Here is a 27,502-nt window from a genome sequence, read left to right on the forward strand (position 1 = left end):
AGCTCCTTCTCACCTGTTCCTTAATCTCTGACCCTTCCAGGGTTGGATCCAGGGGCTGGCAAATTAGGGGGTAACACTGTAGTCTTCTGAGGCTGGTCCTGTTGTCTGCTGTTGGTGACCTGGTATGGCAGGTGCATGAGAGCTGGCCCTCCCTTCTTGTGCTGCTTTCGTGGGTTCTGCAGAGATCCCTCCACTGGACACCTCCAGCTTAGCCTCTTCTCCCTCAGCCCGGGCTTCAGGGAGGCACCCCTCTGGCTGGGACCACATGGGTGTTCCTAGGAGTGTCACTGGATGGGCATCCTTACAATGACTCCAGGAGCTCTCCCCCTCGTCCACATCAGGTCCAGGCAAGAGTGTCTGGCCCGGGCAGAAGGACAGCCCTTTCCTGGTGCAGCTCTCTCTGTTCTGCTTCCAGATGAGCCACTCCAGCCCCATTCTTGGGCCTCTAGATATCTTTCGGTAAATATTAACACACCGTTCTGTGGCCTCAGACTCCAGGGCATAAATGGTAAGCTCTCTAATAGTTGTTTTTTTTTTTTAAAGTTTTTTTTTTAATTCCAATTAGTTAACATCCAGTGTTAACTAACTCCACCTTCTCCACCTCCATTTCTTACCACACTGAGGCAGGTGACAGACTGAACCTGGCAGCAAGGTTTTATAGACTCTCAGTCTGTCCTGCTAGATGGTCCGGCACCTCAAGGCAGGTTGAGGACACTCAGCATGTGAAATGGGAGCATCTCTCACACACACAAGAAACAGTGAAGAGGAATAAACCTGGGGTCTTGTAATAGTCACAGGATGAGCAGTGAGAGCAGCTAGCAAGGGAGGGGAAGAAAAACCAAGAGAGGGGTGTCCAAAAGTCACGAAACAAAGGGTAACATGCAAGAGTGGTTTGTTCGTTAAAGCTGTGATAGGTTCAGTACGATATGGTCTGAGAAGTGGCCAATCGATCTGGCAACATGGGGGCTGCTGACGTCCTCGATAAAAGCCATGTCAAAGGCACCCTGTGTCCCCCTGGTCCGGCCCTGCCTTCTTTTCCCAGCTGGTCTGCTCTTACTCCATGAGGGCTCTGGGCTTCAGCTTCCTCAGACTAAATATGCCATCACCACCCACCACAAGGAACTCCCGTTTGTCCTTCCAGATGGCAATGAGATGCCACCTTGGCCTATCAAGCCTTCCCTTGCACCCAGAGAGAGGCAATCTGTCCCTTCTATGATGCAAGATCTGCCCCCCAACTCCATTCTCCCCCCTCCCTCCCTCACTGCAGCCACAGAGGCCTCCTGCTGTTCTCTGACACAAAGGTACATGCCCTGCTTGGGGCTCTGGCTTGGCTGACTCTTCTTACCCCTTCTATCTGCAAGACTTGCTCCCTAACCCCTTACCTCCTTCCACTGTCACTTTCTCGGTAAGGTCTTTCTTTCCTCTTTAAAACCCAACACCCCCTCTACCACATTCACCCTCCATCTCCTTTTCCTGCTTTATTTTTCTCCATAGCTTCAACATCCCATAGGAAAGCAATCTACTTATTTATCTATCTCCTTGTGTGTCTCCCCCCTCCCCCATGTAAGCTCCACAAGGGCAAGAACCTTTCATTGAATTAGTATATGCTATATCTCCAAAGCAGAATATTGTTGGCTCTTGTAGGTACTCAAGAGATATTTGTTGGATGAAAGAACAAATAAACAGAGGGGAGGGGCCCAAAGCCCAATCCATGTGGGTTGAAAGAAAAATGGGAAGTAAATAGGTGAAACTATCTAGTACAAACAACCCTCTGGGGGTGCAGAGAAATGAGCTAGTAGTGCACACGGGATGGGAGGTTGTCAGCGTGTGTGTGTGTGTGTGTGTGTGTGTGCGCACGCACGCCAAAATGATCCAGCAGAGAGTGAGGAGTTAATGATGCAGGAGATTACAGACATCTGCTGGAGCCAAGCCCTTGCGCTGGCCCAACGCACTGAGACCTGAGGCACAAGAGGAGGGGTAAGTCTAAGCAAGACCAGTACATCTGGGGTACAGATGTAGCCAGAATCCACCGCGTGGCTTAACATCTCAGAAGCAGGCTGGAAGACTTTATCTGAGGTCGCCAGTGGCTCTGACTGCTTTCTGATTGGCATCATTAACTCAAACCTCTAGTGACCTCTGCCTCCTCTAGCTTTTGACCAGCAAAGACGTCTACACATGACACCAAAACAGGCAGCAAGTAACACCAACAGACACAATCTGGCAGTCACCTGGTCTGGTATTTTAAAGAGAACACCAGCCACTAAGTCAGGATCGTGGCTGTGGGCGTGGGAGGACGTCAGAGCACCCAGTCCAACGCCCTTATTATAAGAAAGGGGCTCGGGGAGGGGAGGTGTCTGCCTAGTCCCTGGGCTAGTGGCCGATACGGGACTAGAATCCACGGCCCTGACTCTCTCTCTCAAAGGCTCCTCCGCACAGCTCTGCACCACGGAGTCGGGACATAGTCCCTGCATCCCTGGACAATCCAGCAGGATGGCACACGCGCTGGAAACATGGAGAAGGAACTTCAAAGGCACGAAATGTTCTGTGGCATCACAGATCCTGCGAGGACTTGTTGAGGCAGGTCCACATGATGCAGAGAACGCGACTCCAAGCATGCCTCACCCATCACCCCCAAATCCGTTTTGGAACAAGTTTTTGCATGCATGTCAGAGGGAGTGGGCATTGGTATAGCTTTTGGGAGCAGCCGTTTGACAGACTTGAATAAAACCTAAAATCTGCACCTTTCTAGCCAGTATTTTCAAATCTAGAAAATTTTCCTAAGAATTACTAATGAAAACCAGCAAAGATATGTGTAAGAATATTCACTGTGGCTTTGATTATATTAGCAAAAGTCATAAATAATGTACACACATACATTTTAGTTGCACTGGGGCAAGAGACTGCAGTAAAAAGACTTTACTTTTTTTACATCATCCACTTCTGTCTGATTTGAATCTATTATAAATATGTATTACTTTCATGATTCAAAAGAAGAAAAATTAAAAGGACAAATAAACCCTCTCTGATCTGAACATATGTTCAAACCGTGGCAATGCAAATTACTTTATTATTTTTGTTTGTTCATATTATTGAAACTTTTACACTGAACAGGTATTATTTTTACAGATATTAAATCTAGTATAAAAATAATTCCTTCTCTGGATTCTTACTGCCTTCAAAATAAAGAAAAATATCTCATCTACAGAGAAGAGGCAGCAAATTGTCCTAAACGCCCATTCTTCCCTTCTTCTATAGCAGTAGAACCCCTGATTTTAAGCAGAGTACATAACGTCTCAGAATAGAACTATATTTCCCAGCTTCCCCAGGGAGGGAAATTTCTGAGTGATGCACTGTGGTGAGGTTGCACAACTCTCCAGACTGGAAGAACCATCCCCTATTCCTTTTGCAGCCTCATGTCCCAGTGCTTCCCCTCAGACACCCTAAATTCCACTTGATGAATCACAAAGGATCCTCAGTCTCTACCTGGGACAGCATTACTCATTCTCCATGACCCAGAACGAATGTCAACTCTGTCACGCCAGGATCATTCCCTTCCTTCTACGCACTCTCATTAAACACTCCACACAATTCTGAGAACCCTCTTCACTCTAACTCTTCCAGGTGATCTGTGCATGACTGTCCTTCACCACTGGACAGTGAGCTCCCTAGATGCAGGGACCAGGTAATATTCTTCTACAGTACCTATCAAAGTGGCAGGCACATCATAAGCATTTGGCAAATGAATGAGTGAATGAATGAATGAACAAAGCTATGAAGAACAAGTGAGACTGAAGTGAAGAGAAAAGGTATGGACTGTTTTAAGCAACAGATGAACCAGCTGTTTGGAAAGCAATTAAAAAACAACTACAAATGCTGGCCCAAGTCCAGGGTAGTCCTGGGATTAAATACTCAGCTTGAAGTAGGATTCTGGGAAGATGGCGGAATAGGAAGCAGCAGGAATCACTTTCCCCACCTAGACAAGTGCACTATTTTGGAACTCTGGAGTCTGTTGAAGAGATGAAAGGCATCCAAATTGGAAAGGAAGAAGGAAAATTATGTTTTCAGATGATAGGATCTTATATGTAGAAAACCTGAAAGATTCCCCCAAGAACTTATTGGAACTAATAAATGAATTCAGCAAAGTAGCAGGATATCAAGTCAACACACAAAAATCAGTTGCATTTTTGTACACAAACAATGCACAACCTGAAAAGGAAATTACAAAATTACAAAAATAATTCTATTTTATTCCATCAAAAAGAATAAAATACTTAGGAATCAACTTAACCAAGGAAGTAAAAGATTTGTACAATGAAACTATGAAACATTTCTGAAAGAAATTAAAGAAGGCAGAAATAAATGGAAACACATCCCACATTCATGGATCAGAAGACTTAATATTGTTAAAACATAGATACGACTGAAAGCAATCTACAGATTGAATCCCATACCTGTCAAAATCTTAATGATGTTTTCTGCAGAAAAACATATCCTAAAATTCATAGGAAATCTCGAGACCCCAAAGAGCCAAAACAATCTTGAAAAAGAAGAACAAATCTGGATGATATAGATTTACTGATTTAAAACTTTCCACAAAGCTACACTAATCAAAATAATCTAGTACTGGCATAAAGACAGACACATGGAACAATGGAATAGAAGAGCAAGCCCAGAAATAAACCTTCACATATATGGTCAAATGATTTTTGACAAGAGTGCCAAGACTATTCAATGGGGAGGAAAGGACAGTATTTTCAACAAATGGTGCTGGGAAAACTGGGTGTCCACATGCAAAAGAAAAAAGTTGGACCCTTACCTAATACCATAGACAAAAATTAATTCCAAATGGATCAAGGGCCTAAGTGTAGGACCCCCAAAAGTAAAATGCTTAGAAGAAAACAGGACAAAAGCGTCACAACTTTGCATTTGGCCATGATTTCTTGGATATGACATCAAAGACACAGGGAACAAAAGAAAAATTGGCAAATTGGACCTTATAAAAATTTTAAAATTTGGTGCATCAAGAGACACTACCCATGGAATAAAAAAGCAACCTGTAGAATGGGAGAAGATATCTGCAAATCTTATATTTGATAAGGAATTAATACCCAGAATATATAAGCCCTAAAATTCAGAACAACAATAACAACAAACAATCCAGTTTAAAACTGGGCAAAGAACTTGAATAGACATTTCTCCAAAGAAGATATATGAATGGCCAATAAGCACGTGAAAAGATGCTCAATATCACTAATCATTAGGGAAATGCAAATCAAAACTACAATGAGATACTACCTGACAGCATTAAGATGGCCACTGTTAAAAAAACAGTATTGGTGAGGATGTGGAAAAATTGGAACCCTTGTGCACTGTTGGTGAGAATGTAAAATGGTGCAGCCACTGTGGAAAACACTATGGCAGTTCCTCAATTAAAAATAGAATTATCATGTGATCTAGCAATTCTACTTCTGAGTATATACCAAGAAGAATTGAAAGCAGGGTCTCAAAAAGATATTTGTACATCCATGTTCGTAGCATCCTTATTCACAATAGCTAAAACCTGGAAGCAACCCAAGTGTCCAACGACAGATGAATGGATAAGCAAAATGTGATATATACATGTAATGGAATATTATTCAGCCTTAAAAAGGAACCATTCTGTAATATGCTACAATAGGGACAAACTTTGAGGACATTATGCCAAGTGAAATAAGCCAGTCACAAAAAGACAAATACTATAAAATTCTACTTATATGAGGTACTTAGAATAGACAAATTCATAAAGACAGAAATTGTAATGGTGGTTGCCACTGGGTGGACAGAGGGGAAAATGGACAGTTATTGGGTATAGAGTTTCAGTTTTCCAAGATGAAAAGTGTTATGGGGATGGATGGGAGTAATGGCTGTATAACAGTGTGAATGTTACACTTAAAAATAGTTAAGATGGTAGGGGTGCCTGGGTGGCTCAGGTGGTTAAGCGTCTGACTCTTGATTTTGGCTCAGGTCATGATCTCAGGGTCATGAGATCGAGCCTGCCATCGGGCTTGCGCTGAGTGTAGAGCTTTCTCAAGATTCTCTCTCTCTCCCTCTGTCCCTCCCCACCCCACACTCCCTCTCCCTCTCTCTTAAAAAAAAAATGGTTAAGGTAAATTTTATGTTATGTGTATTTTACTACAATTTTTAAAACTCTACAAAACAGAAACTATGTGTAAAGGACAATGGTGACAAAGATGATCCATCTCTTACCTTCATCAAGCAGCCGGCAAACACAAGGAAGCCTTTTGAATGCAGATACTTGGCCAAGGAGAACCCAAATCCCGAGTCACAGCCTGTGACCAGGACAGCTTTGCTGCCAACCTGTTTTAGAAGGTCAGACCCCACATTAGGAACCCAGGATCCTAAGAGCATGGTGAGCAAGCCTCCTCTGGGCAGTAACAATTAGTGTTTCCTGAGGGGGCCAGTCCTGGCCCTCCCCACCTGCCTCTAGCTACTAGAGAAGCACCATAGTAGAGTGGAAAGTGCTTGGGACTCAGAATCAGGAGATGAGGTTCTAACCCAAATTCTGCCACCAAATGACAATGTTACCTGGGGAAGTCACTTCTCCCTTCTGGACCTCAGGTTCCTCATCTACAACCCTCATCATCACGACACCCATCATCAAGGTATTTATCATTTCTTACCATATGCAAGGCACTGTGCACACATTTTTCTTATTTAATGCCCACAGTTACTCCACACAGTTAAGTATGATCATTACGCCACATTACAAGTGAGGAAACATATTTCCAAAATGCCCAAGGTAGTCAGTCCGTGGTAGAGCTGGAACTGAAACCAGGACTGAGAGAACCCAGAGTCTAAACTCTTAACCCCCAACTTCATCTGATGGTGGAAGTGGGGTGGTTGAGAGAGTGAGAAAGTGGCTCTGAGCATCCCAGAGGCACTAAAGTCCCACCCTGAGGGTGGCCCAGGGCTGGGGGCCCCTAGGGAAGGGCTGTGACCACCGTAGCTGGGCTGCCACTCACCGGCTTCACCTGATCGGAATAAGCACGACGGCTGATAGGGACCAAAGAGGCGGAGTAAAACATCAGCATGTGCCTGCAGGAGAAAAGGAAGCCATGAGCAAACGCTGTGCTCCTGCCTGGACCTCGTTCCTGGGGCAAACAACTCAGAGGACCCTCAGTCACCAGTGTGCCCCCCCACTGCTCCCCACCCCAAGCCCCTGAGGACAATCTGCTGGTACTGCTGAGGAAGACAGCCTCTTTCCTCCAGGCTTGCTGAGCTGGGACAAAGTCAGCTCGCAGGTGCAGTGGCCATTTTTGCCTCTGTGTAGGAATCGCCCTCCGGGGATACAGCTTTGTTAACAAAGCCTTCTGCAAATTCAATGCCTTCACCCTGAGGTTTTACGCTGCTTCCTGATACTTTTTTTCTTTCCTTTTTTTAAAAGATTTTATTTATTTATTTATTTGAGAGAGAGGAAAAAAAGCATGAATAGGGGGAGGGGCAGACGGAGAGGGAGAAGCAGGCTTCCAGCCGAGCAGGGAGCCCGATGTGGGACTCGATCCCAGGACCCTGGGATCATGACCTGAGCTGAAGGCAGACGCTTAACCCACTGAGCCACCCAGGCGCCCCCTGATAGTTTTGGGTTTTTTTGGGTTTTTTTTTAAGATTTTATTTGACAGAGAGAGAGAGACAGCGAGAGAGGGAACACAAGCAGGGGGAGTGGGAGAGTGAGAAGTAGGCTTCCTGCAGAGTAGGGAGCCTGATGTGGAGCTCGATCCCAGGACCCTGGGATCATGACCTGAGCTGAAGGCAGACGCCCAACGACTGAACCACCCAGGTGCCCCCCTGATAGTTTTTTTTCAATTAAACTTTTATTTTGAAATAATTATGGATTCAAATGCAGTTAAGAAATAACAAAGAGATGTCCTGTAACCTTTTACCCAATTTCCCCCAATGGTAATACTTTGCAAAACTATAGCACCATATCACAACCAGGATATTGACACAGATGCAGTGAAAATACAGAACATTTCCATCACCACAAGGATCCCTCATGTTACCCTTTCATAGTCACACCCACTTCTGTCCCACCCCACATCCTCTTTAACCACTAATCTGCTCTCCATTGCTTTTTTCACTCAACATAATTCTCTGGAGATTCAACCAGATTGTTGCATGTATCGGTAATTTGTTCTTTTTTTAATTGCTAAATTATATTCCACGGCACAGATATACCACAGTTTGTTTAACCATTTAACTATTTTTGTTTGTTTGTTTTTGTTTTTAAGTAGGCTCCATGCCCAGTGTGGGGCTCGAACTCAACCCTGAGCTCAAGAGTCACGTGCTCTCCTGGCTAAGCCCGTCAGGCACCCCTAACCATTCAACTAGTCAAGGGCATCTGTGCTGTTTCCTGTTTGGAGTTATTACAAATACAGCTGCTATCAACATTCCTGTGAAAGTTTTTGTACACATCTGTTCTCTTGAGTAAGTGCCCAGGGGAGCAATTGCTGGGTCATACGGTAGATGCATATTTAGTTTTTAAGAAACTCTCAAACTGCTTTCCAGAGTGGCTGTAGCATTCTACATTCCCAGCAGCAATGGATGAGTGATCCAGTCTCTCCATATCCTCACCAGCATTTGGTGATGTCACATTTTTTAAATTTTAGCCATTCTGATTATGGTGGTTTCAAAGTATATTTCTCAAATGGCTAACGATGTTGAACATCTTTGCATGTGCTTATTTGCCATCTGTATATCCTCTTTGGTAAAATGTCTCTTCGTGTCTTTTGTCCATATTCTTCTTTAAAAAAAAATTTTTTTTATCTTCAAGTAATCTCCACACCCAGTCTGGGGCTCGATCTTAAAAACCTGAGATCAAGAGTCACAGGCTGTCCTATCTGAGCCCACCAGGTGCGCCTCTTTTGTCCATATCCTAATTGTATTGTTCTTTCACTATTGAGTTCTGAGAGTTCTTTACAGGCTTTAGATGCTAGTCCTCTGTTACATATGCAGGATGCAACTATTTTCTCCTATTCTACAAGTTGTCTTTTCTTCCTCTTCACAAGGTCTTTTGCAGAGGGTAATTGTTTCATTTGGATGAAGTCTGATTTATCAATGTTTCCTTTTATGGGTCACGCTTTTGGTGTCAAGTTTTAGAACTCTTTACCTATCCCAGAACCCGAAGATTTTCTCTTGTTTTTTTTCCTAAAAATTTGATAGTGTTATGTTTCACATTTTAAGTCCACAATCTATTTTGAGTTTTGCATACAATGTGAGACTTAGGTCAAAGTTTATTTATTTGCTTATGAATGTCCAATTGCTCCAGGACCTTTTTTTTGGAAATGTTCTCTTTTCTGACTTGAATTGCTTTTGCACCTTTGTCAAACATCAGTCGGGCATATATGTGTGGGTCTATTTCTGGATTCTCTCTCTTTTTTTTTTTTAAAGATTTTATTTATTTATTTGAGACAGAGAGAATGAGAGACAGAGAGCATGAGAGGGAGGAGGGTCAGAGGGAGAAGCAGACTCCCTGCCGAGCAGGGAGCCCGATGCGGGACTCGATCCCGGGACTCCAGGATCATGACCTGAGCCGAAGGCAGTCGCTTAACCAACTGAGCCACCCAGGCGCCCCTGGATTCTCTCTTATGTTTCATTGAGCTATGTGCTCCCATCTTATTTTTCTTTTTCAAAATTGTTTTTGCTATCCTATCTTCCTTGCCTATTCATATAAATTTTAGAACAATCTTGTCCTTATCTACAAAAATCTGACCGTGATTTTGATAGAAATTGTGCTAAACTCCTATATCAATTTGGAGGAAACTGACATTTTTACTTTTTCGAGTTCTTCAATCCCCCCGAACTTAGTATGGGTCTCCATTTATTTAGATCATTGATTTTCTTTCATCAGTACTGTATAGTTTTCTGCATACAAATTCTGTAAATTTTTTTTTTTTTTAAGATTTTACCTACTTATTTGACAGAGAGAGACACAGTGAGAGAGGGAACACAAGTGGGGGAGAGGGAGAAGCAGGCTTCCTGCTGAGCAGGGAGCCCGATGAGGGACTCCATCCCAGGACTCTGGGATCATGACCTGAGCCAAAGGCAGACGCTTAACAACTGAGCCACCCAGGCGCCCCAAATCCTGTACATGTTTATTGTATTTATACCTCTGGTATCTCATTTTTTGAGCATTTTAAATGTTATTGTTTTAAATTTTGATATCCTCAAGTTCACTGCTAGAATATAAAAGTAAACTGATTTTTGTGTGTTATCTCGATTCCTGGAGAAACCTATTTTTTCATGGTTTCTATTTTTATGTATTGCTGAATTCTATTTGCTAAAATTTTAAGAATTTTTGCATTTATATTCATGAGGAATATTGGTGTAAGGTTCTTTTTTTTGTACAGTCTTTGTCTGGCTTGGGAATCAGGGTAATACTACCTTCATAAACTAAACTGGGAAGTTGTTAGTGCGGGGTAGGGATGGGAGTTCCGGCCTTTACTAGGTCTCCACTCCTACTCCCTGGCTGCGAGGGGTTGGAGTGCCTCACTACTGCTCCCCACGTGCATGGGAGCGTGTGGTCTCATTACTGCGGAGAGGCTGGTCAAGTCCTGACTCTCCCAGACTCCTACCCAAGCAGGCAGGGTGTCTGATTACTGCTGGGTGAAAACAAAAGCTTTCTCAGGCACTACCTCTGCTGGAGGGACTGGGGTACCCCCTACAGCCTGGTGATCGTGGAAGTCGAGGCTCAGCACCGGCTTTTGCAGGTGCAGGTAGGGGTGGGGCCACAGTTTTTCCTGTGGTGTTTGGCTGGAGTACAGCAATTACTGTCCCAAGTTTTCTGTCTTGCTAGGCTGGCCTTTGGGCTAGAGAGAGCAGGCTTCTCCTGGGGCTTTTTGTCCTGAGCTCACTGGCATTTCTGGGTTGCTAGCCTCTTCAGCTCCAGGTGTGGGAGAGATGAAGGGCAAAGTAAACCTCAAGAACTCATCACTGTGTTGTTTCTTGGACCCTGAGGTCCCTAGCTGATCCATCTTCTTCTCTCCATCTTCTAGAGCCTTGTTATGCTTGTTTTATATAACCTGGGGGTTTTAGTTGTATCCGATGGGAGGAATAGAGAAAAGTACATCTACTCCATCTTTCCAGAAGGAGAAGTATTGTGAGGTTTTTTAAAATTTTTTTTTTAATTTTATTTATTTATTTGAGAGGAGAGAGAGAGGGAGCAAAAGGGGGTAGGGGCAGAGGCAGAGGGAGAAGCAGACCCCCAGCTGAGCAGGGAGCCCAACATGGGGCTCGATCCCAAGACCTGAGATCGTGACCTGAGCCGAAGGCAGACGCTTAACCGCCTTAGCCATCCAGGTGCTCCAAAGTACTGTTAATTTTTAAATAAATATTAAACCACAAACAATAAATGGAGGTGGTAGAGGCACCTGAGCAGCTGGTAACAGGGGAGAGGAGGTAGGAGATAAACTTGTTTACCGTGTACTATTTTGTACCATTTGAATTTTGTACTATGTGAATATATTACCTATTCAAAACATAAAGTTTTTAAAATATTCATAAAAATGTGTTATCCAGGGGCACCTGGGTGGCTCAGTCGGCCACATTTGAGATGCCACCCCATGCTGGCCCAGCATTAATTCTCGCTTCTTTTCCATCTTACCAGTCTGTGTGTCGTCCATCATGAATCGGCAACAAAAACCAGTAACCCAGCTTTCTGCGGCAAGGAGTCATGATTAAGTAATTTGACAAGCTGACTATAACAAGATGGGGTCTAGGAGGAACAAATGTTATTGACACAGTGCAGCCTGGGAGAAATATGGTCTCACATGGCAGCATATACGAAAACAACGTAGTCTGGTCAACCATGAATCACAAGTGATGTGACTGCCAACAGAATCTGTGTGAGCCAGGGCTGGAAGGGATAAAGGAGCCTCCTCCACTCTGCCCAGATCAGGCTATCCTGGAGTATTACACATCATGCCCAGGCAGGCGGAGCTGAGCACTGGCCTTAAGCCAGCTGGTATGTGCATCCAGGATCCAGGAGGTGGGGAATGCATCAGTAAGTCACCTCTCCTAGGGCAGGGCCAGGGCCTTCTACCAAAGCCAGAAACTCAAAATCCAAGGGCTGTGCAGAGCCAGTAAGCAGGGTGGCTTGTCAGGTCAGAGTCCTTCAGGAGAGCCAGGCTCCATTCCCCCTTCCATGGGATGTGGCCTCTGTGGGAAGGGCCATTTCTTACTCTTTTTCTATGATGTCCTCTACTAGTTGAAGCCCGTTTCCAACCAAGCTTCTGTAGCCCATGGAAATGCTTTTAAGCAAATGGTCCTAAAAGCCTAAATGCATGCTCTCCTAGACAGGCTTATTTATTGGCATTGAAAATGACCATCGATTTTCTAGCTGCTGAGACTTTGCATTTAACCTGACCCTTAATTTCACTCCTCTCAAATATAAAAGAACGGAAAGTGTATTATTTTTTCCTCACTCTGGCTGCAAAAGAAGAAAATGAGGTAACAGAGCACTCTGAATCCCCTTGAAAAAAGCAATTCCAGAAGTTCTCAAAGAAGAGCTCTTGTTTAATTTGTACTTAATGCTTTAATTTGTGCTTAATCACGCAAACCATTCAGGAAAGCCTCAGGACATTTTAATTAACTGCTTTCATGTGTAAGATTTAGAAAGAGCAGTTATCCAGGTGAGCAAAGGATTGAGACACATCAACATTCTATGCCTCCTGGGGCGCCTGGGTGGCTCAGTCGGTTAAGCATCTACCTTTGGCTCAGGTTATGATCCCGAAGTCCTGGGATTGAGCCCCTTGTTGTTGGGCTCTCGGCTCAGCGGGGAGCCTGCTTCTCCCTCTCCCTCTGCCTGCCGCTCTCCCTGCTTGTTCTCTCTCTCTCTCTCTCTGTCAAATAAATAAAATTTTAAAACAAAGCAAAACATTCTATGCCTCCTGATGCAGTGTTCCAAGAGGGGCATCACCTCACTTAGGGGGGATCCTTCCAAACATACACATCTGAATGTACACACAACGAAACACCACACAAACCCAAACTGACAGGCATTCTTCCAAAGTGTCAAGGTTATGAACAACCAAGACTGGAGAACCGTCCCCAGTAGGACGAGACTGAGGAGACATGACAACTAAATGCACTGTGGGAGCCTGGTTTGTACGTGGGACCTGGAAAAGGTCCATTAGTAGGCCATTTGGTGAAATCTGAATCAGGTCTGTAGATTAGTTCACCATATTACCACAGCAGTAATTTCCTGGGTTTGATGATTTCGCTAAGGTTTGTAAAATGTTAACATGCAGGGAAGTGAGGTGAAGGAGAGACAGGAACTCTCTGTACTATTTTTGCAACTTTCACATAAGGGTAGTTATTTCAAAATAAAAAGTTGAAAAACACAAAGCAGGGATGAAAGATCTTCTTCTGCGCCCTGTGAAGGTCTTTTCTTTTGAGGACACCTTTGAGTTTCCTCTGCTGGTAGACAGCAGGTACTGACAGACATCTCTGAGAGTCAGGCCTTCTCACCTCCTGCAGCATCCATGTGTGAGGAGCTCTGTTTTGCCCACAAAGTGTGACCCTCGAGGGCACCTCCACCCTTTTGTTTCTTTTCTTCTTTTTTTTTTTAATGTGTGTGTTTGACCAGCTGCCTCCCTTCCATCCCTCATTGTATAGTTCTGCCCCAGGAATGCAAAAACATTGGTCTAGCAAGATTTTTCTTTTTAAATCTGGCCGGAGCCTCACTAAGGTGCATTAATCTTTAACTGTTTATACATTTTTCTGCTTAGAATATATGCCCTGTGCTTTCATTTCATACGGGGATTCAGGTTTTGCTTCCATATTGATGATGACTTAGGAGCCATATTTTCTTTCTGGGATTTTCTTTTCTTTTTTTTTAATTTAATTTAATTTTATTATGTTATGTTACTCACCATACAATACATCATTAGTTTTTGATGTAGTGATCCACGATTCATTGTTTTTGTATAACACCCAGTGCTCCATGCAGTACGTGCCCTCCTTAATACCCATCACCGGGCTAACCCATCGCTCCCCTCTCAAACCCTCAGTTTCTTTCTCAGAGTCCATAGTCTCTCATGGTTCATCTCCCCCTCCGATTTCCCCCCCTTCCTTTTTCCCTTCCTTCTCCTAATGTCCTCCATGCTATTGCTTATGTTCCACAAATAAGTGAAACCATATGATAATTGACTTTCTCTGCTTATTTCACTTAGCATAATCTCTTCCAGTCCCATCCATGTTGATGTAAAAGTTGGGTATTCATCCTTTCTGATGGCTGAATAATATTCCATTGCATATATGGACCACATCTTCTTTATCCATTCATCTGTTGGAGGGCATCGAGACGCTTTCCACGGTTCGGCTATTGCAGACATTGCTGCTATGAACATTGGGGTGCATATGGCCCTTCTTTTCACTACATCTGTGTCTTTGGGGTAAATACCCAAGACTGCAATTGCTGGGTCATAGGGTAAATCCATTTTTAATTTTTTGAGAAACCTCCACACTGTTTCCCAAAGTGGCTGTACCAACTTGCATTCCCACCAACAGTGTAAGAGGGTTCCCCTTTCTCCACACCCTCTCCAACATTTGTTGTTTCTTGCCTTGTCAATTTTTGCCATTCTAACTGCAGTAAGGTGGTATCTCAATGTGGTTTTGATTTGAATTTCCCTGATGGCTAATGATGATGAACATTTTTTCATGTGTCTGTTAGCCATTTTTATGTCTTCTTTTGAGAAGTGTCTGTTCATGTCTTCTGCCCATTTTCTGACTTGATTATTTGTTTTTTGGGTGTTGAGTTTGATAAGTTCTTTATAGGTCTTGGAAATCAGCGCTTTGTCTGTAGTGTCATTTGCAAATATCTTCTCCCATTCTGTGGGTTGCCTCTCTGTTTTGTTGACTGTTTGCTTTGCTGTGCAGAAGCTTTTTATCTTGATGAAGTCCCAAAAGTTCATTTTTGCTTTTGTTTCACTAGCCTTTGGAGATGTATCTTAAAAGAAGTTGCTGTGGCTGATGTCGAAGAGGTTACTGCTTATGTTCTCCTCTAAGATTTTGATGGATTCCTGTCTCACATTGAGGTCTTTCATCCATTTTGAGTTTATCTTTGTGTATGGTGTTAAAGAATGGTTGAGTTTCATTCTTCTGTATATAGCTGTCCAATTTTCCCAGCACCATTTATTGAAGAGACTGTTTTTATTCCATTCCATCTTTTTTCCTGCTTTGTTGAAGATTATTTGACCATAGAGTTGAGGGTCCATATCTGGGCACTCTATTCTGTTCCGTCGGTCTATATGTCTGTTTTTGTGCCAGTACCATGCTGTCTTGGTGATCATTGCTTTGCAATATAGCTTGAAATCAGGCAACATGATGCCCCCAGCTTTGTTTTTCTTTTTCAACATTTCCTTGGCAATTTGGGGTCTTTTCTGATTCCATACAAATTTTAGGATTGTTTGTTCCAGCACTTTGAAAAATGTCATTGGAACTTTGATTGGGGTGGCGTTGAAGGTATAGATTGCTCTGGGTAGCATAGACATTTTAACAATGTTTATTCTTCTGATCCATGAGCATGGAATGTTTTTCCATCTTTTTGTGTCTTCTTCAATTTCTTTCATGAGTGTTATGTAGTTCCTAGAGTATAGATCCTTTACCTCTTTGGTTAGGTTTATTCCGAGGTATCTTATGGTTTTTGGTACTATTGTAAATGGAATCATTTCTCTAATTTTTCTACAGTTGCAATGTTAGTATATAAGAAAGCAACTGATTTCTGTGCATTGATTTTGTATCCTGCCACATTACTGAATTGCTGTATGAGTTCTAGTAATTTGGGGGTGGAGTCTTTTGGATTTTCCACATAAAGTATCGTGTCATCTGCGAAGAGAGAGAGTTTGACTTCTTCTTTGCCAATTTGAATACCTTTTATTTCTTTTTGTTGTCTGATTGCTATTGCCAGGACTTCTAGTACTATGTTGAACAATAGTGGCAAGAATGGGCATCCTTGACGTGTTCCTGATCTTAAGAGAAAGGCTCTCATCTTTTCCCCATTGAGGATGATATTCGCTGTGGGTTTTTCATAGATGGATTTTATAAACTTGAGGAATGTTCCCTCTATCCCTATACTCTGAAGAGTTTTCATTAGGAAAGGATGCTATATTTTGTCAAATGCTTTTTCTGCATCAACTGAGAGGACCATATAGTTCTTCTCTCTCCTCTTATTAATGTGTTCTATCACACTGATTGATTTGCAAATGTTGAACCACCCCTGCATCCCGGGGATAAATCCCACTTGGTCATGGTGGATGATCCTTTTGATGTATTGTTAGATCCTATTAGCTAGCATTTTGTTGAGAATTTTGGAATCCATATTCATCAGGGATATTGGTCTAAAATTCTCCTTTTTGATGGGGTCTTTGCCTGGTTTGGGGATTAAGGTAATGCTGGCCTCATAGAATGAGTCTGGAAGCTTTCCTTCTCTTTCTATATTTTGAAACAGCTTCAGGAGAATAGATATTATTTCTTCTTTGAATGTTTGGTAGAATTCCCCAGGGAATCCATCAGGCCCTGGACTCTGTTTTTTGGGAGGTTTTTGATCACTGCTTCAATCTCGTTACTGATTATTGGCTTATTCAGGTTGTCAATTTCTTCCCGTTTCAGTCTTGGCAGTTTACAGGTTTCCAGGAAGGCATCCATTCTTCCAGGTTGCTTAATTTATCAGCATATAGTTGTTGATAATAATTTCTAATAATCGTTTCTATTTCCTTGGTGTTAGTGGTGATCTCTCCCCTTTCATTCATAATTTTATTAATTTGGGCCCTTTCTCTTTTCTTTTGGATAAGTCTGGCCAGTGGTTATCAATCTTATTAATTCTTTCAAAGAACCAGCTTCTAGTTTCGTTGATCTGATCTACTGTGTTTCTGGTTTCTAATTCATTGATCTCTGCTCTAATCTTAATTATTTCTCTTCTAATGCGTGGCTTGGGCATCATTTTGTTGCTTTTTCTCTAGTTCTTTAAGGTGTAAAGTTAGGTGGTGAATTTGGGATTTTTCTATTTTTTGAGTAAGGCTTGGATGGCTATGTATTACCCCCTTAGGACTGCCTTTGCAGTATCCCATAGGTTTTGGACCAATGTGTTTTCATTCTCATTGGTTTCCATGAATTGTTTAATTTCTTCTTTGATTTCTTGGTTGACCCAAACATTATTGAGCAGAGTAGTCTTTAGCTTCCAAGTGTTTGAATTTCTCCCAAATTTTCTGTTGTGATTGAGGTCCAGTTTTAAAGCATTATGGTCTGAGAATATGCAGGGCATAATCTCAATCTTTTGGTATCAGTTGAGACCTGATTTGTGACCTACTATGTGGTCAATTCTGGAGAAAATTCCTTGTGCACTCGAGAAGAATGAGTATTCTGTTGTTTTAGGGTAGAATGTTCTGTATATATCTATGAGGTCCATCTGGTCCAGTGTGTCATTCAAAGCTCTTGTTTCTTTGTTGATTTTCTGCTTAGATGATCTGTCTATTGCTGAGAGTGGAGTATTGAGGTCTCCTACAATTAACGTATTGTTATCAATATGGCTGTTTATTTTGGTTAACAGTTGGCTTATGTAGATGGCTGCTCCTATGTTGGGGGCATAGATATTTACAATTGTTAGATCTTCTTGTTGGATAAACCCTTTAAGAATGATAGAGTGTCCTTCTGTGTCTCTAACTACAGTCTTTAGCTTAAAATCTAATTTGTCTGATATAAGAATTGCTACCCCAGCTTTCTTTTGAGGTCCGTTGGCATGGGAAGATGGATCTCCATCCCTTCACTTTAAGTCTGGATATATCTTTAGGTTCAAAATGAGTGTCTTGTAGACAGCATATGGATGGGTCCTATCTTTTTATCCAATCTGCAACCCTGTGCCGTTTTATGGGAGCATTTAGGCCATTCACGTGGAGAGTGATTATTGAAAGATATGAATTTATTGTCATCATGTTGCCTGTGAAGACCCTGTTTCTATAGATTGTCTGTAAATTTCTGTTGTATATCATTCTTGGGGTCTTTCTCCTTTTACAGAACCCCCCTTACTATTTCTTGCAGGGCTGGCTTAGTGGTCACATATTCTTTCAGTTTCTGCCGGTCTTGGAAGCTTTGCATCTCTCCATCCATTCTAAATGACAGCCTTGCCGGATAAAGTATTCTTGGCCACATGTTCTTCTCATTTAGTACCCTGAATATGTCTTTCCAGCCCTTTCTGGCTTGCCAGGTCTCTGTGGATAGGTCTGACGTTATTCTGATGTTCCTCCCTCTGTATGTAAGGAATCTCTTCCCCCTAACTGCCCTTAAGATGGTTTCCTTGGTTCTAAGATTTGCAAGTTTTACTATTACATGCCAGGGCATTGGCCTGTTTTCCTTGATCTTGGGAGGGGTCCTCTCTGCCTCTAGGACAGGAATGTTTGTTTCATTCCCCAGATTAGGGAAGTTCTCAGCTATGATTTGCTCAAATATATCTTCTAGTCCTCTCTCTCTCTCTCCACCCCCTCAGGGATCCCAATAATTCTGACTTTGGAACATTTCATGGTGTCACTTATTTCTCTGATTCTATTTTCATGGATTTTGATTTGTTTTTTCTGGCCTTCTCTTTTTCCTTCTTTTCTATCAATTGGTCTTCTAGATCACTAATTCATTCTTCTGCCTCGCTTACCCTAGCTGTTAGATTATCTAGATTAGATTGGATCTCATTGATAGCATTTTTAAGTTCTGCCAGTTCAGCTTTCATTTCTGCCCTTAGAGACTCTATGTTGCCATTAATCGATTTCTCCATTCTAGCTATTGTCTTCACAACTGCTACCCTGAATTCCATTTCTGACATCTTGGTTATATCTGTATCCATTTGTAAATCTGTGGCAGAAGTCACAGTCTCTAAGTCTTTCCTATTTTGGGGGTTCCTCGTCCTAGACATTCTGTTGAGGGATGGTTGAGGGAATGTACAGAGTCCAAATTATTGACCACAACCCAAGCAAGATGCACCTGTTTTATAGGGACCTTAGGGTTGTTGGCCTCTTGTTCTCCCAGCCTGTCTTCTGGGGGAGGGGCCTGCCACACTGTTACTCAGGCAACCCTGTTTGGACAGAGTTGCCCTGTCCCCTGTGGTGGGGGATGGGCTCAGTGAAAACAGGATTTTGGGGGCTTTTGTTCTCTGACAGCTCTTCCTGGCGGCTTTCCATGTCTCTTCCGAGAGTTAGAGCAGAAGAGATCATTTCCAACCACCTGCCTAAGAGCGGAGAGATCGCAGTCTGTTCTTCAGTGAGCTCTCCAGGCCACACTATCTCTGTTTCTGTCTGTGCTGCTATAAACTGCAGCATTCTGGGTTGTGTGCCCCTCAGCAGCACTCCCAGTCCTCACCTCCAGGTCGGGGCACATCTCTGCCCTTTGTGCTTCTAAAACCACCAGCTGCCCCCAGTTTGCACGTGCGGCCCAGCCGCTCTGGGTTTCAGTCCGGGGGGGGCTGCCCTAAAGTCCTTTCCCGGCCACTACCAGTCTGTGAGTCTGTGCCCTGTCCCCAGTGGGGGAGGCTATCACTCACCGGTGGTGTAGGATCACCACAGCTCCCTCCCTCTGTCGTTTATCTTCCCATATGTGCCTGCGGAATCAGAGCTCCCCACTTCGTACCTTGAAACCAACCACCTGCAATATTGTTTGTAGAGATCCAGATCCATCTTCTTACATCTCAGGCTGATTTTGTGGGTGTTCCGAGTGGTCTGGTAGATATCCAGCTAAATTCTGGGGACTGGTTGGAATAGGGTCCTCTACTCCTCCACCATCTTTTCCTCCTCCCACCCTTTCATTTCTTACCTTGTTCCATTTTCTCTATCGTAGCAACTCAGGGTTCTCCCTGGGAGCTGTGACAGGGGTCTGAAGAGGCGGGCAGTCAGCATGGCGGCCACAAGAGGTAGAATGGTGGGCCTCCTCCTGGTGGGTTCTGAAACACAAAATGCACCCTCAGTGTTGCCTTGTTGCCTCCATGGGTGTACCCTTCAGGGGCTGAGGCAGGAGTGGCCATTTTCGCTCCAGGTTGTAAGAGTCCAACTGGGCTCTGTCTGTCTGGCCCAGGTCTGGTCACGGTACCAGGCAGGGTCTTCCTACACCTCCCTTATCAAGCTGCAGCCTCATCTGATGGAAAGAGTTGGGAGCTGTGTTCTAGTTCTGGCTGTGCCACCAACTCCTTGGGCAACCGTGGCGTGCTGTCACCCATCTGTAACATGAGAAGGTGGGACCAGACTGGTGATCCTATAACCAAGTGAAGTAGCAACCACAGGGGGCAGTTGGGGACGCATCCCCTCAGGGATTCCAACTCATGGGGCTCCATTCTCTTGTCTGTATTCCCCATAGCCAGCAGATCATCAATCTATGGTAACCCAGGGCATCAGCCTGCATGCTGTTTGGCCACATGCCTCCAAGGCAGCTCTTCCAACCCATGGCAAATCACTGGGCTCAACCTTCCACCTCTCTCCCACACCCCACCACACACAGGGTCTGGCTCAGAGGCTCAACTCATCAGTAGCTCTGGTGCATGGAGACTGGAGCTAGAAAGTGAGACACATGTTCATCAGCCTAAATTAAAACACATATAAACACACACACAGAGTCTCTCCCACTCCCCACCCCCCTCTTTTGAAGTCAAATCAATCTTATTGCAACAAGGCCATGTACCACGTGGTGTCACCTTAAGGCTACTCAGCACCAGGACTAGTTGTGTATGATTGACTGTTGATTGCTGTGTGCATTAGCTTTGGCCCAGGGGCAGGAAGAGGAGGCTAGGAGGAGCTGAGCAAGGCAACCACAGCCTGACGAGCTGTTGCTCTTTTCCTGGTGAACCATCCTAGCCTCTCATTTGCACACCTGCCTGTGCTTTGTTATACCATTGTTATCAGGAATGAGGTTGTGCCTGGGAGGCAGCTCCTTCCTGCCCTTGTGCTGCCACCCAAACCTAACTGATGACCAGCCACCCAGGCCACTAGGTCTGGAATCAATTCATTATCTAGCCAACCACTGCATGGTTCACTGTGGGCAGCAAGTGGAGGTATTTAATCTGTTTAATCCTCAAGAAAGGAAAACAAATAGGGATCCCTTGGCTTGTGTGATCTTTCCCTGACTACGCAGCAGGCTCTTGCTTCCCCTCCTGTCCCTACTCACCACACTATTCCCAGCACTGTAGCCAGAAAGATCTTTATAATACCAGTCAAGTGGGGCATGTGGGTGGCTCAGTCAGTTAAATGTCAGCTCAGGTCATGATCTCTGGGTCCTGGAATTGAGCCTCGCATTGGGCTCCCTGCTCAGCGGGGAGTCTGCTTGTCCCTCCCCCTGCTCATGCTCTCTCTCTAATAAAGAAAATCTTTAAAAAAAAAAAAAACACCAGTCAAGTTATGTGACTCCTTTGCCTAAAAGCCTCCTCTCCATGCCTGTTGGGTGTGGGCCTCTGCCTCCCTTCCCAACCTTGTCTGGTACCACCCTCCCCTCTGCTCACTGCTCTATGGCCACATTAACCTTCTAAAAGCTTCTTGTGTGTGTGCCAAGCTCTTTCCTGCTTCTGTGCCCCCTCCCCCCACCCCCCAGCCTTTGCTCTTCCCTCACTCTAGGTGGCTGAGTCCTTCTGACTCTTTGGACTTCAAGGTGGCTGTCCAGATCCCCCATGCGACACACAGAGGTTGCTCTCTGTAAGATCACTCTTCAATCCAAAACCACGGTGTTTCTTTACTTTATCCTCCCCTTTTGGATCACAAGCTCAGTGGGGCCAGGAGCCTTGTCCATCTTATTCACCACTGAACCCCTCATGCCTAGAAGAAGCCTGACACAAAGGAGGCGTTCAGTGAGTCTCTGTGAGTGGGGATGAGCTGCATGTAGAAAGTCAGCCTGCGGCCAACACTGAAGTTGCCATAGCAAGCCCTTGGCAGGCAATAGCAGAATGGAGCCCACACTGGCCCTTCAGAGAAAGCACAAGCCCACGTGGCTCAGAGTCTTCATGGGGGGTGCCCACCGCCCCCAGCCCCCAACCTAGCTGCTGAGCTGGCAGAACACACGCCTCTCTGCCTCTCCTGTCGGGACTAGAGTCTGAGGTCACTGCCACTGGCCGACTCCTAATCCAGTAGTCTATAATTAAAGCCCTTCCTCCCTTCTGCTCAGTGTCTGTGGCAGAGACCATGTCAATGTTATCTCCACACAGAGGGCTGCTTTCAATTTTATTTTCCCTCAAGTCAGCAGTATCGGAAAGTGCTGGAGTAAAAATAGCTTAAAGTACATGAAAACTCGGCCCTTTGAACAACGCACTATTTGTGATGTCATCTCTTACACACAGAATGGGAGGATTTTAGATCTCTTCTTCCTTTTTAAGTTTCTAAAACATGTTGCTTTTTCCACTGCAAACACAGTGCTATAGGCCGTGGGATTCCCATGCAGTCTTCGGGGATGTTTGCCATCTTAGAAGGCAGCTATGCTCGCCACCATACGCCCAGCGCTGCACTGTTTGCCATCTTAATGCCTAGTGCTGGGCTTTCTTCTCTGTAAATATGAAGTTCTCAAACTTGAAAAGCCCTCACTTGCCTTTTGGTTTGGAAACGGGAGATGGCTGTGAGAGGTGGACGCTGCAAGAAGGCGGAGCATCTTTGGTCGGGGGGGGGCAGTCTCCTGGGCCTTGAACTCAGTCAGCTGCCCCAGGGTAACTTGGCACAGAGGACTTGACATCCAGGGACCAAATTTGTAAGATACTGTCACGAAATCAAGATGCTCACATGCCAATCTGGAATCTGGGAGGAACTTTTCTTTTCCGCTCTTTTCTTTTCTTTTTAAAGATTTTTTTTTTATTTGAGAGAGAGAGCACAAGCAGGGGGAGCAGCAGAGGGAGAGGGAGAAGCAGGCTCCCCGCTGAGCAGAGAGCCAGACACGGGGCTCGATCCCAGGACCCCAGGATCATGACCTGAGCTGAAGGCAGATGCTTAACTGACTGAGCCACCAAGTGCCCCAAGGGAGAAACTTTTCTAACATTAAGAACACCTGGGCCTATTCTCGAGGACACCCCTTTCCATTTTCAATGTGTCACCCACGCATAACCTGTGGAATGTACCTTCTTTCCAAAAAAACAGTGTGTGCATCCTCGCCCCGGTGTTGGGCTCCCTTGTGGCATGCTGACAGGACTATCTCACAGAGGACGTAGCTGGTTGCATTCCTGTGGGTTCGGATAAGGTTCTTCTTGCAAGGGACAGACATTCCCCATACTGAAATCCTTGGAAAAAGCAAGGCCACCAGCAGGCAACAGGAACACAGGAGGCAGGCCTTAGGCAGGAAAGAGAAAGTATGTGTTTCTAGCCACGAAGTCTGGATGAGCCTGGGCACTACCACGTGGGAAAGGAAGGACCTATCCGACTGAGGGCAGAATGGGTTTAGGCAGGAAATGTTCCTGTGTAGGGACCCCACACTGAGGAGCTTAAGACCAGTGAGCTTCTGTGTGAGATTCGAAGTTCTGAGAATTGGCAGCCTGCCTCCAATGTGTTCTACCTGGCTGCTTCTGTATGGCCAGCCTAGTGTTTTAAAAGGCAATGTAGGGGCGCCTGGGTGGCTCAGTTGGTTAAGCGACTGCCTTCGGCTCAGGTCATGATCCTGGAGTCCCGGGATCGAGTTCCGCATCAGGCTCCCTGCTCAGCAGAGAGTCTGCTTCTCCCTCTGACCCTCCCCACTCTCGTGCTCTCTCTATCTCATTCTCTCAAATAAATAAATAAAATCTTAAAAACAAAACAAAACAAAACAAAAAACGAAGAGAGATAGGGGATCTCTCCTGAAAAGGAGTAGGGACTGTGATTACATTCTAGCTGAGGAACTGATATGAGTGATGGGGTGAGTGAATTGGAGCGTTAACAATAAGCAATATATCTAGAGCCCTCTGATATCATTTTTGTCTAAGCCATCTTCACTTCTTGCCTGGAATTATTGTAATCGCCACCCAACTTGGCTCCCTGCTTCTACCCTTGCCCCCTTCAGACACTGCTCAACACGGGCTTGCATGATCCTGTGAAATATAACTCAGATCATCTCACTCCTGCACCAAACTCTTGCTTACAGTAAAAGTCAAAATCACTACAGATTGCCCCCCAGACCCTCCACGATCTGGGTCCTCATCCCTCCCCCCACTTCACTGCACCTTGGTTACAATAGCCTTCTTGCTATACTTAGAATATGACAAGTAAGCACCTGCTTCGGAAACTTTGCCCTTACTTTTCCCTCTACTTAGAACATTCTTCCCCCTCACTATCCACAGGGCTCCTTCTCTCACTTCAGTCTTTTACTCAAATGTTTCCTCACTAAGACTTTCCCTGGCTACCCCATCAATCCCACCCCCGCCCTGGCATTTTCTATTCCCCCTTCCCTGCTTCCATTTTCCCCCCTCCTTGACTTACACATTATATCATTATACACATTGTACTTATTTCTCTTATTTGTTATCTTTCAGTCCCATTAGAATGTAAACTCTGAGAGCAGGGGGTTTTGTCTGCTTTGGTCACTGTCATACCCCCAATACCTAACAGTGCCTTCTACCCAGTAGGCACATAATATGTGAATTACTTAAGGGGGTTTTCAGCAGAGGAATACTATGATCAGACTTTTTATTTATTGATTTATTTTTAAAGAGTTAATTTATTTGAGAGAGAGAGAGCATGAGGGGGGGGAGCGTCAGAGGGAGAAGCGGACTCCTTGCTGAGCAGGTAGCCCGATGCGGGACTCGATCCCGGGACTCCAGGATCATGACCTGAGCCAAAGGCAGTGGCTTAACCAACTGGGCCACCCAGGCACCCCAATCAGACTTACATTTAATACAATAAGTCTCACTGGCTTAAGGATAAACTGAGGATGAACAAAAGCAGAAGCAGGGAGACCATTTATATGCTGGGGCAGTAACCCAGGGAAACAATTTATAGCCATGAAGTGCACAACTCCAGTGAAATGTGAAAAGGTACTCTCTGGAGATATACAGAAGGGCTGCCAGACCTGGTGGAAACTATGAAGGTAACTAGAAGTGGTCAGAGTCTGGCTACCTTTTGAAGGTAGAGCCCCATATGATTTAACTGACAAATTTAATGGAGAATGTGCAAGAACGAAAAATCAAAGATACTTCCAAGATTTTGGGTGCAGATGTAAAAAAAAATAATAATAATATCAGCACAACTGACAAATTAAAGAGCCATTCTACTCATAAGTGCTTACCACATTTCAAATCTGGGTATACAAGCGGGGCCTCACTTGGCCCCTCCAAATCACTATACTTTTCTCATCTACTCATTACCACTTACTACCCCATCGCTCAACGAGCCCAGTACTCTCCAATTTCCATGTCTTGCTCATCCCATCCCACATGTGACTTGTTCATATGACCAAGTCCTGATTCAAAGAACACTCCTCCAAGATGCCTTTCCTGATGCCCCAACTTTAAAAAAAAATCAATCTCTCGCCGACACTTCCATTCCATCCCTTCCTTCTGTGCCTCTGTAACAGCACTTAGAACAGCACTTACCTAAGCAAGCAATACTAGATAGAGGTAGCATTCACAGCCCCTATCCACCAATTCCCACCTGGTCTGTGCGCTCCGCACAGATAGGATCCACATGTTATATCGCTGACTTCCGCCTCCTCCAAAATATCTACACTGGTGTCCGACAGGAAACAGACACTATACGCATGTGTATGGAGAGAGTATGAAAGCTACACCCATTCCAAAGGTCAACTTCCACGCTGGCCAGGGGTTCATATAAACCCGTGCACGGCCGGGCTCCAAAGCTCAGGTAGAAATTAGGACAAATGCTGCGTCCTGAAGGATCCTGGCGGCAGGAGGCCTGCGGGCAGCCCTCCGCAATGAAACACGTGCCTCTGCATACTACCCCCAAGCAGGGCTAGCCCATGACGCCGCATCAGCTGACTCGAGGCCGATTTTGGCCGACTGGCTGGAAAAAAAACCCGCAGGGTTCAAGGACGCGAGCAGAGCTCAAGGACGCGAGCAGCGCCAAACCCTCCCCAAAGCGGCTGCGGGCGGACAGCCAAGAAGACACCTTCTCTCGCTCGCTCAGGGACTCGAGCGGAACGGGGGCGGCCTGAGAGGCGCTCGCGCCACCTCGCTCCACACCGCGCGGAAGGCCGCGCAGCCAATGGCAGGGCCGCAGTTCCTTCCCGCCGACGGGAGGCGGGAGCCAAGGGGCTCGGCTCGAGCTGCGCTCCCATTGGCTGGGACGGAACCGCCCAGACAAAGCCGCGCGTGCCCGGGCGTAACACTGCCTCAGCATCCCCACGCTGCCCCCGCGGCGCCTCCACCGTGCTCCCACCCCCCACCCCCCGTCCTCGTCCGGCTGCCTGTCCGGTCCTCCGGCAGCCGCAGGCTCAGCTCGTGCTCCAGGCGGCCGAACCGGCAGCCTAACCACTGTCTACCATCCTGCCCAGGGCGCTGCGGGAGGGGAGGAGCATTCCCCAAGTCCTGAGAACAGGGCTTCGTGAAGGACGCGATGTGGGGCAGGAGGAGGGAGATGCGGTGAAGGGGCGGGTCGAGCCTGGGGCTGGAACGACCGGCTTCGGTACTGGTTCGGCTTCCGACTATGAAATGACCTTGGGCCGCTTCCTTCCCTACTGGGGGGCCGGGGTGGTCTTTTGTAAAATGCGCAGGCAGGGAAGGATGAGTGCCGAGGGTTTCCCCTGGGCGCCTCGGGTCTGCGTGTTCAACCTGGGCCTCCTCCTGCCGAGCACATTATGCCTAATAAACGCCAGGCGGGCTCCCAGAGCGCGGACAGAAGGCCCAGGAAGGCGGTGGGTGAGGGCCACCTGGAACTGACACAGATCTGGACAGGATCCGTCCATCTTCCCACCCTTACCCCGACCGCAGCTGCAGGGCCAGACCTATAGGAATCTGTGCCCCATCCGCATCCTGGAGACTCGGCCAAGGGGTCGCGCAAGGCCAAACCAAACTGAGCAGGGGGCGTCGGCGCATCCCTCCTGAGCTGCCGAGATGCGGACCCCTCCTCTTACCCCAAACCAAATGGGTGGAGGGGCTCCGGCTGCGGAGGGCCCAGCTGGCGCGTTCCCCTGAGACCGACGCTTCGCCGATACCCGCGCTCCTGGCTTGGACGACCGAGGAGGGGCGCTGCAGCCGTTTCCTTCTCGAAGCCCCTCTACACGCTCCCACTAGGGCGGCTTCCTCCTTCGGCTACCGGATGCGGCCGAGCCTAGACAAGGTGGGTGCACGCTGTCTGGCGGCGCGGGGCGGGGCGGGGCGGGGCGGACCGCGGGTGTCGCAGGGGCGGGGAGTGCTCCTGCGCTTTCTCCTTCCTCCTCCCGCGTCTCTCCTGGCCCTCGTCCCGCAGAGGGTACCCCCAATCTAGCTCCCAGCCCGAGATTAATCCCTTGCCGGGCGCTGATCTCCACCGCCAGGCGCGTTCTGGAGAGGCTGGGGCTCGGGCTGGAAGGAGCAGGTGCCGCACCAGGC

The 27,502-nt window shown here is 45.8% G+C and overlaps 1 protein-coding gene across 1 annotated transcript in view; it reads right to left on the reverse strand.

Moving 5' to 3' along the window:
• Positions 1–27,262, reverse strand: part of BDH1 (3-hydroxybutyrate dehydrogenase 1) — a 39,090-nt gene extending 11,828 nt beyond the window's left edge. The window contains exons 1-4 of the mRNA XM_021692394.1: positions 27,046–27,262; positions 19,846–19,972; positions 7,023–7,095; positions 6,247–6,357 (exon numbers count right to left, since the gene is read on the reverse strand). Coding sequence (XP_021548069.1) covers positions 6,247–6,357; positions 7,023–7,095; positions 19,846–19,928 — 267 coding nt within the window. The 5' untranslated portion in view covers positions 19,929–19,972; positions 27,046–27,262. The remainder of the gene's footprint in view (positions 1–6,246; positions 6,358–7,022; positions 7,096–19,845; positions 19,973–27,045) is intronic.
• Between the last annotated feature and the right edge of the window lie 240 nt (positions 27,263–27,502).

The sequence above is a fragment of the Neomonachus schauinslandi genome, chromosome 1, assembly GCF_002201575.2.
Source record: "Neomonachus schauinslandi chromosome 1, ASM220157v2, whole genome shotgun sequence".
NCBI lineage: Eukaryota > Metazoa > Chordata > Mammalia > Carnivora > Phocidae > Neomonachus > Neomonachus schauinslandi.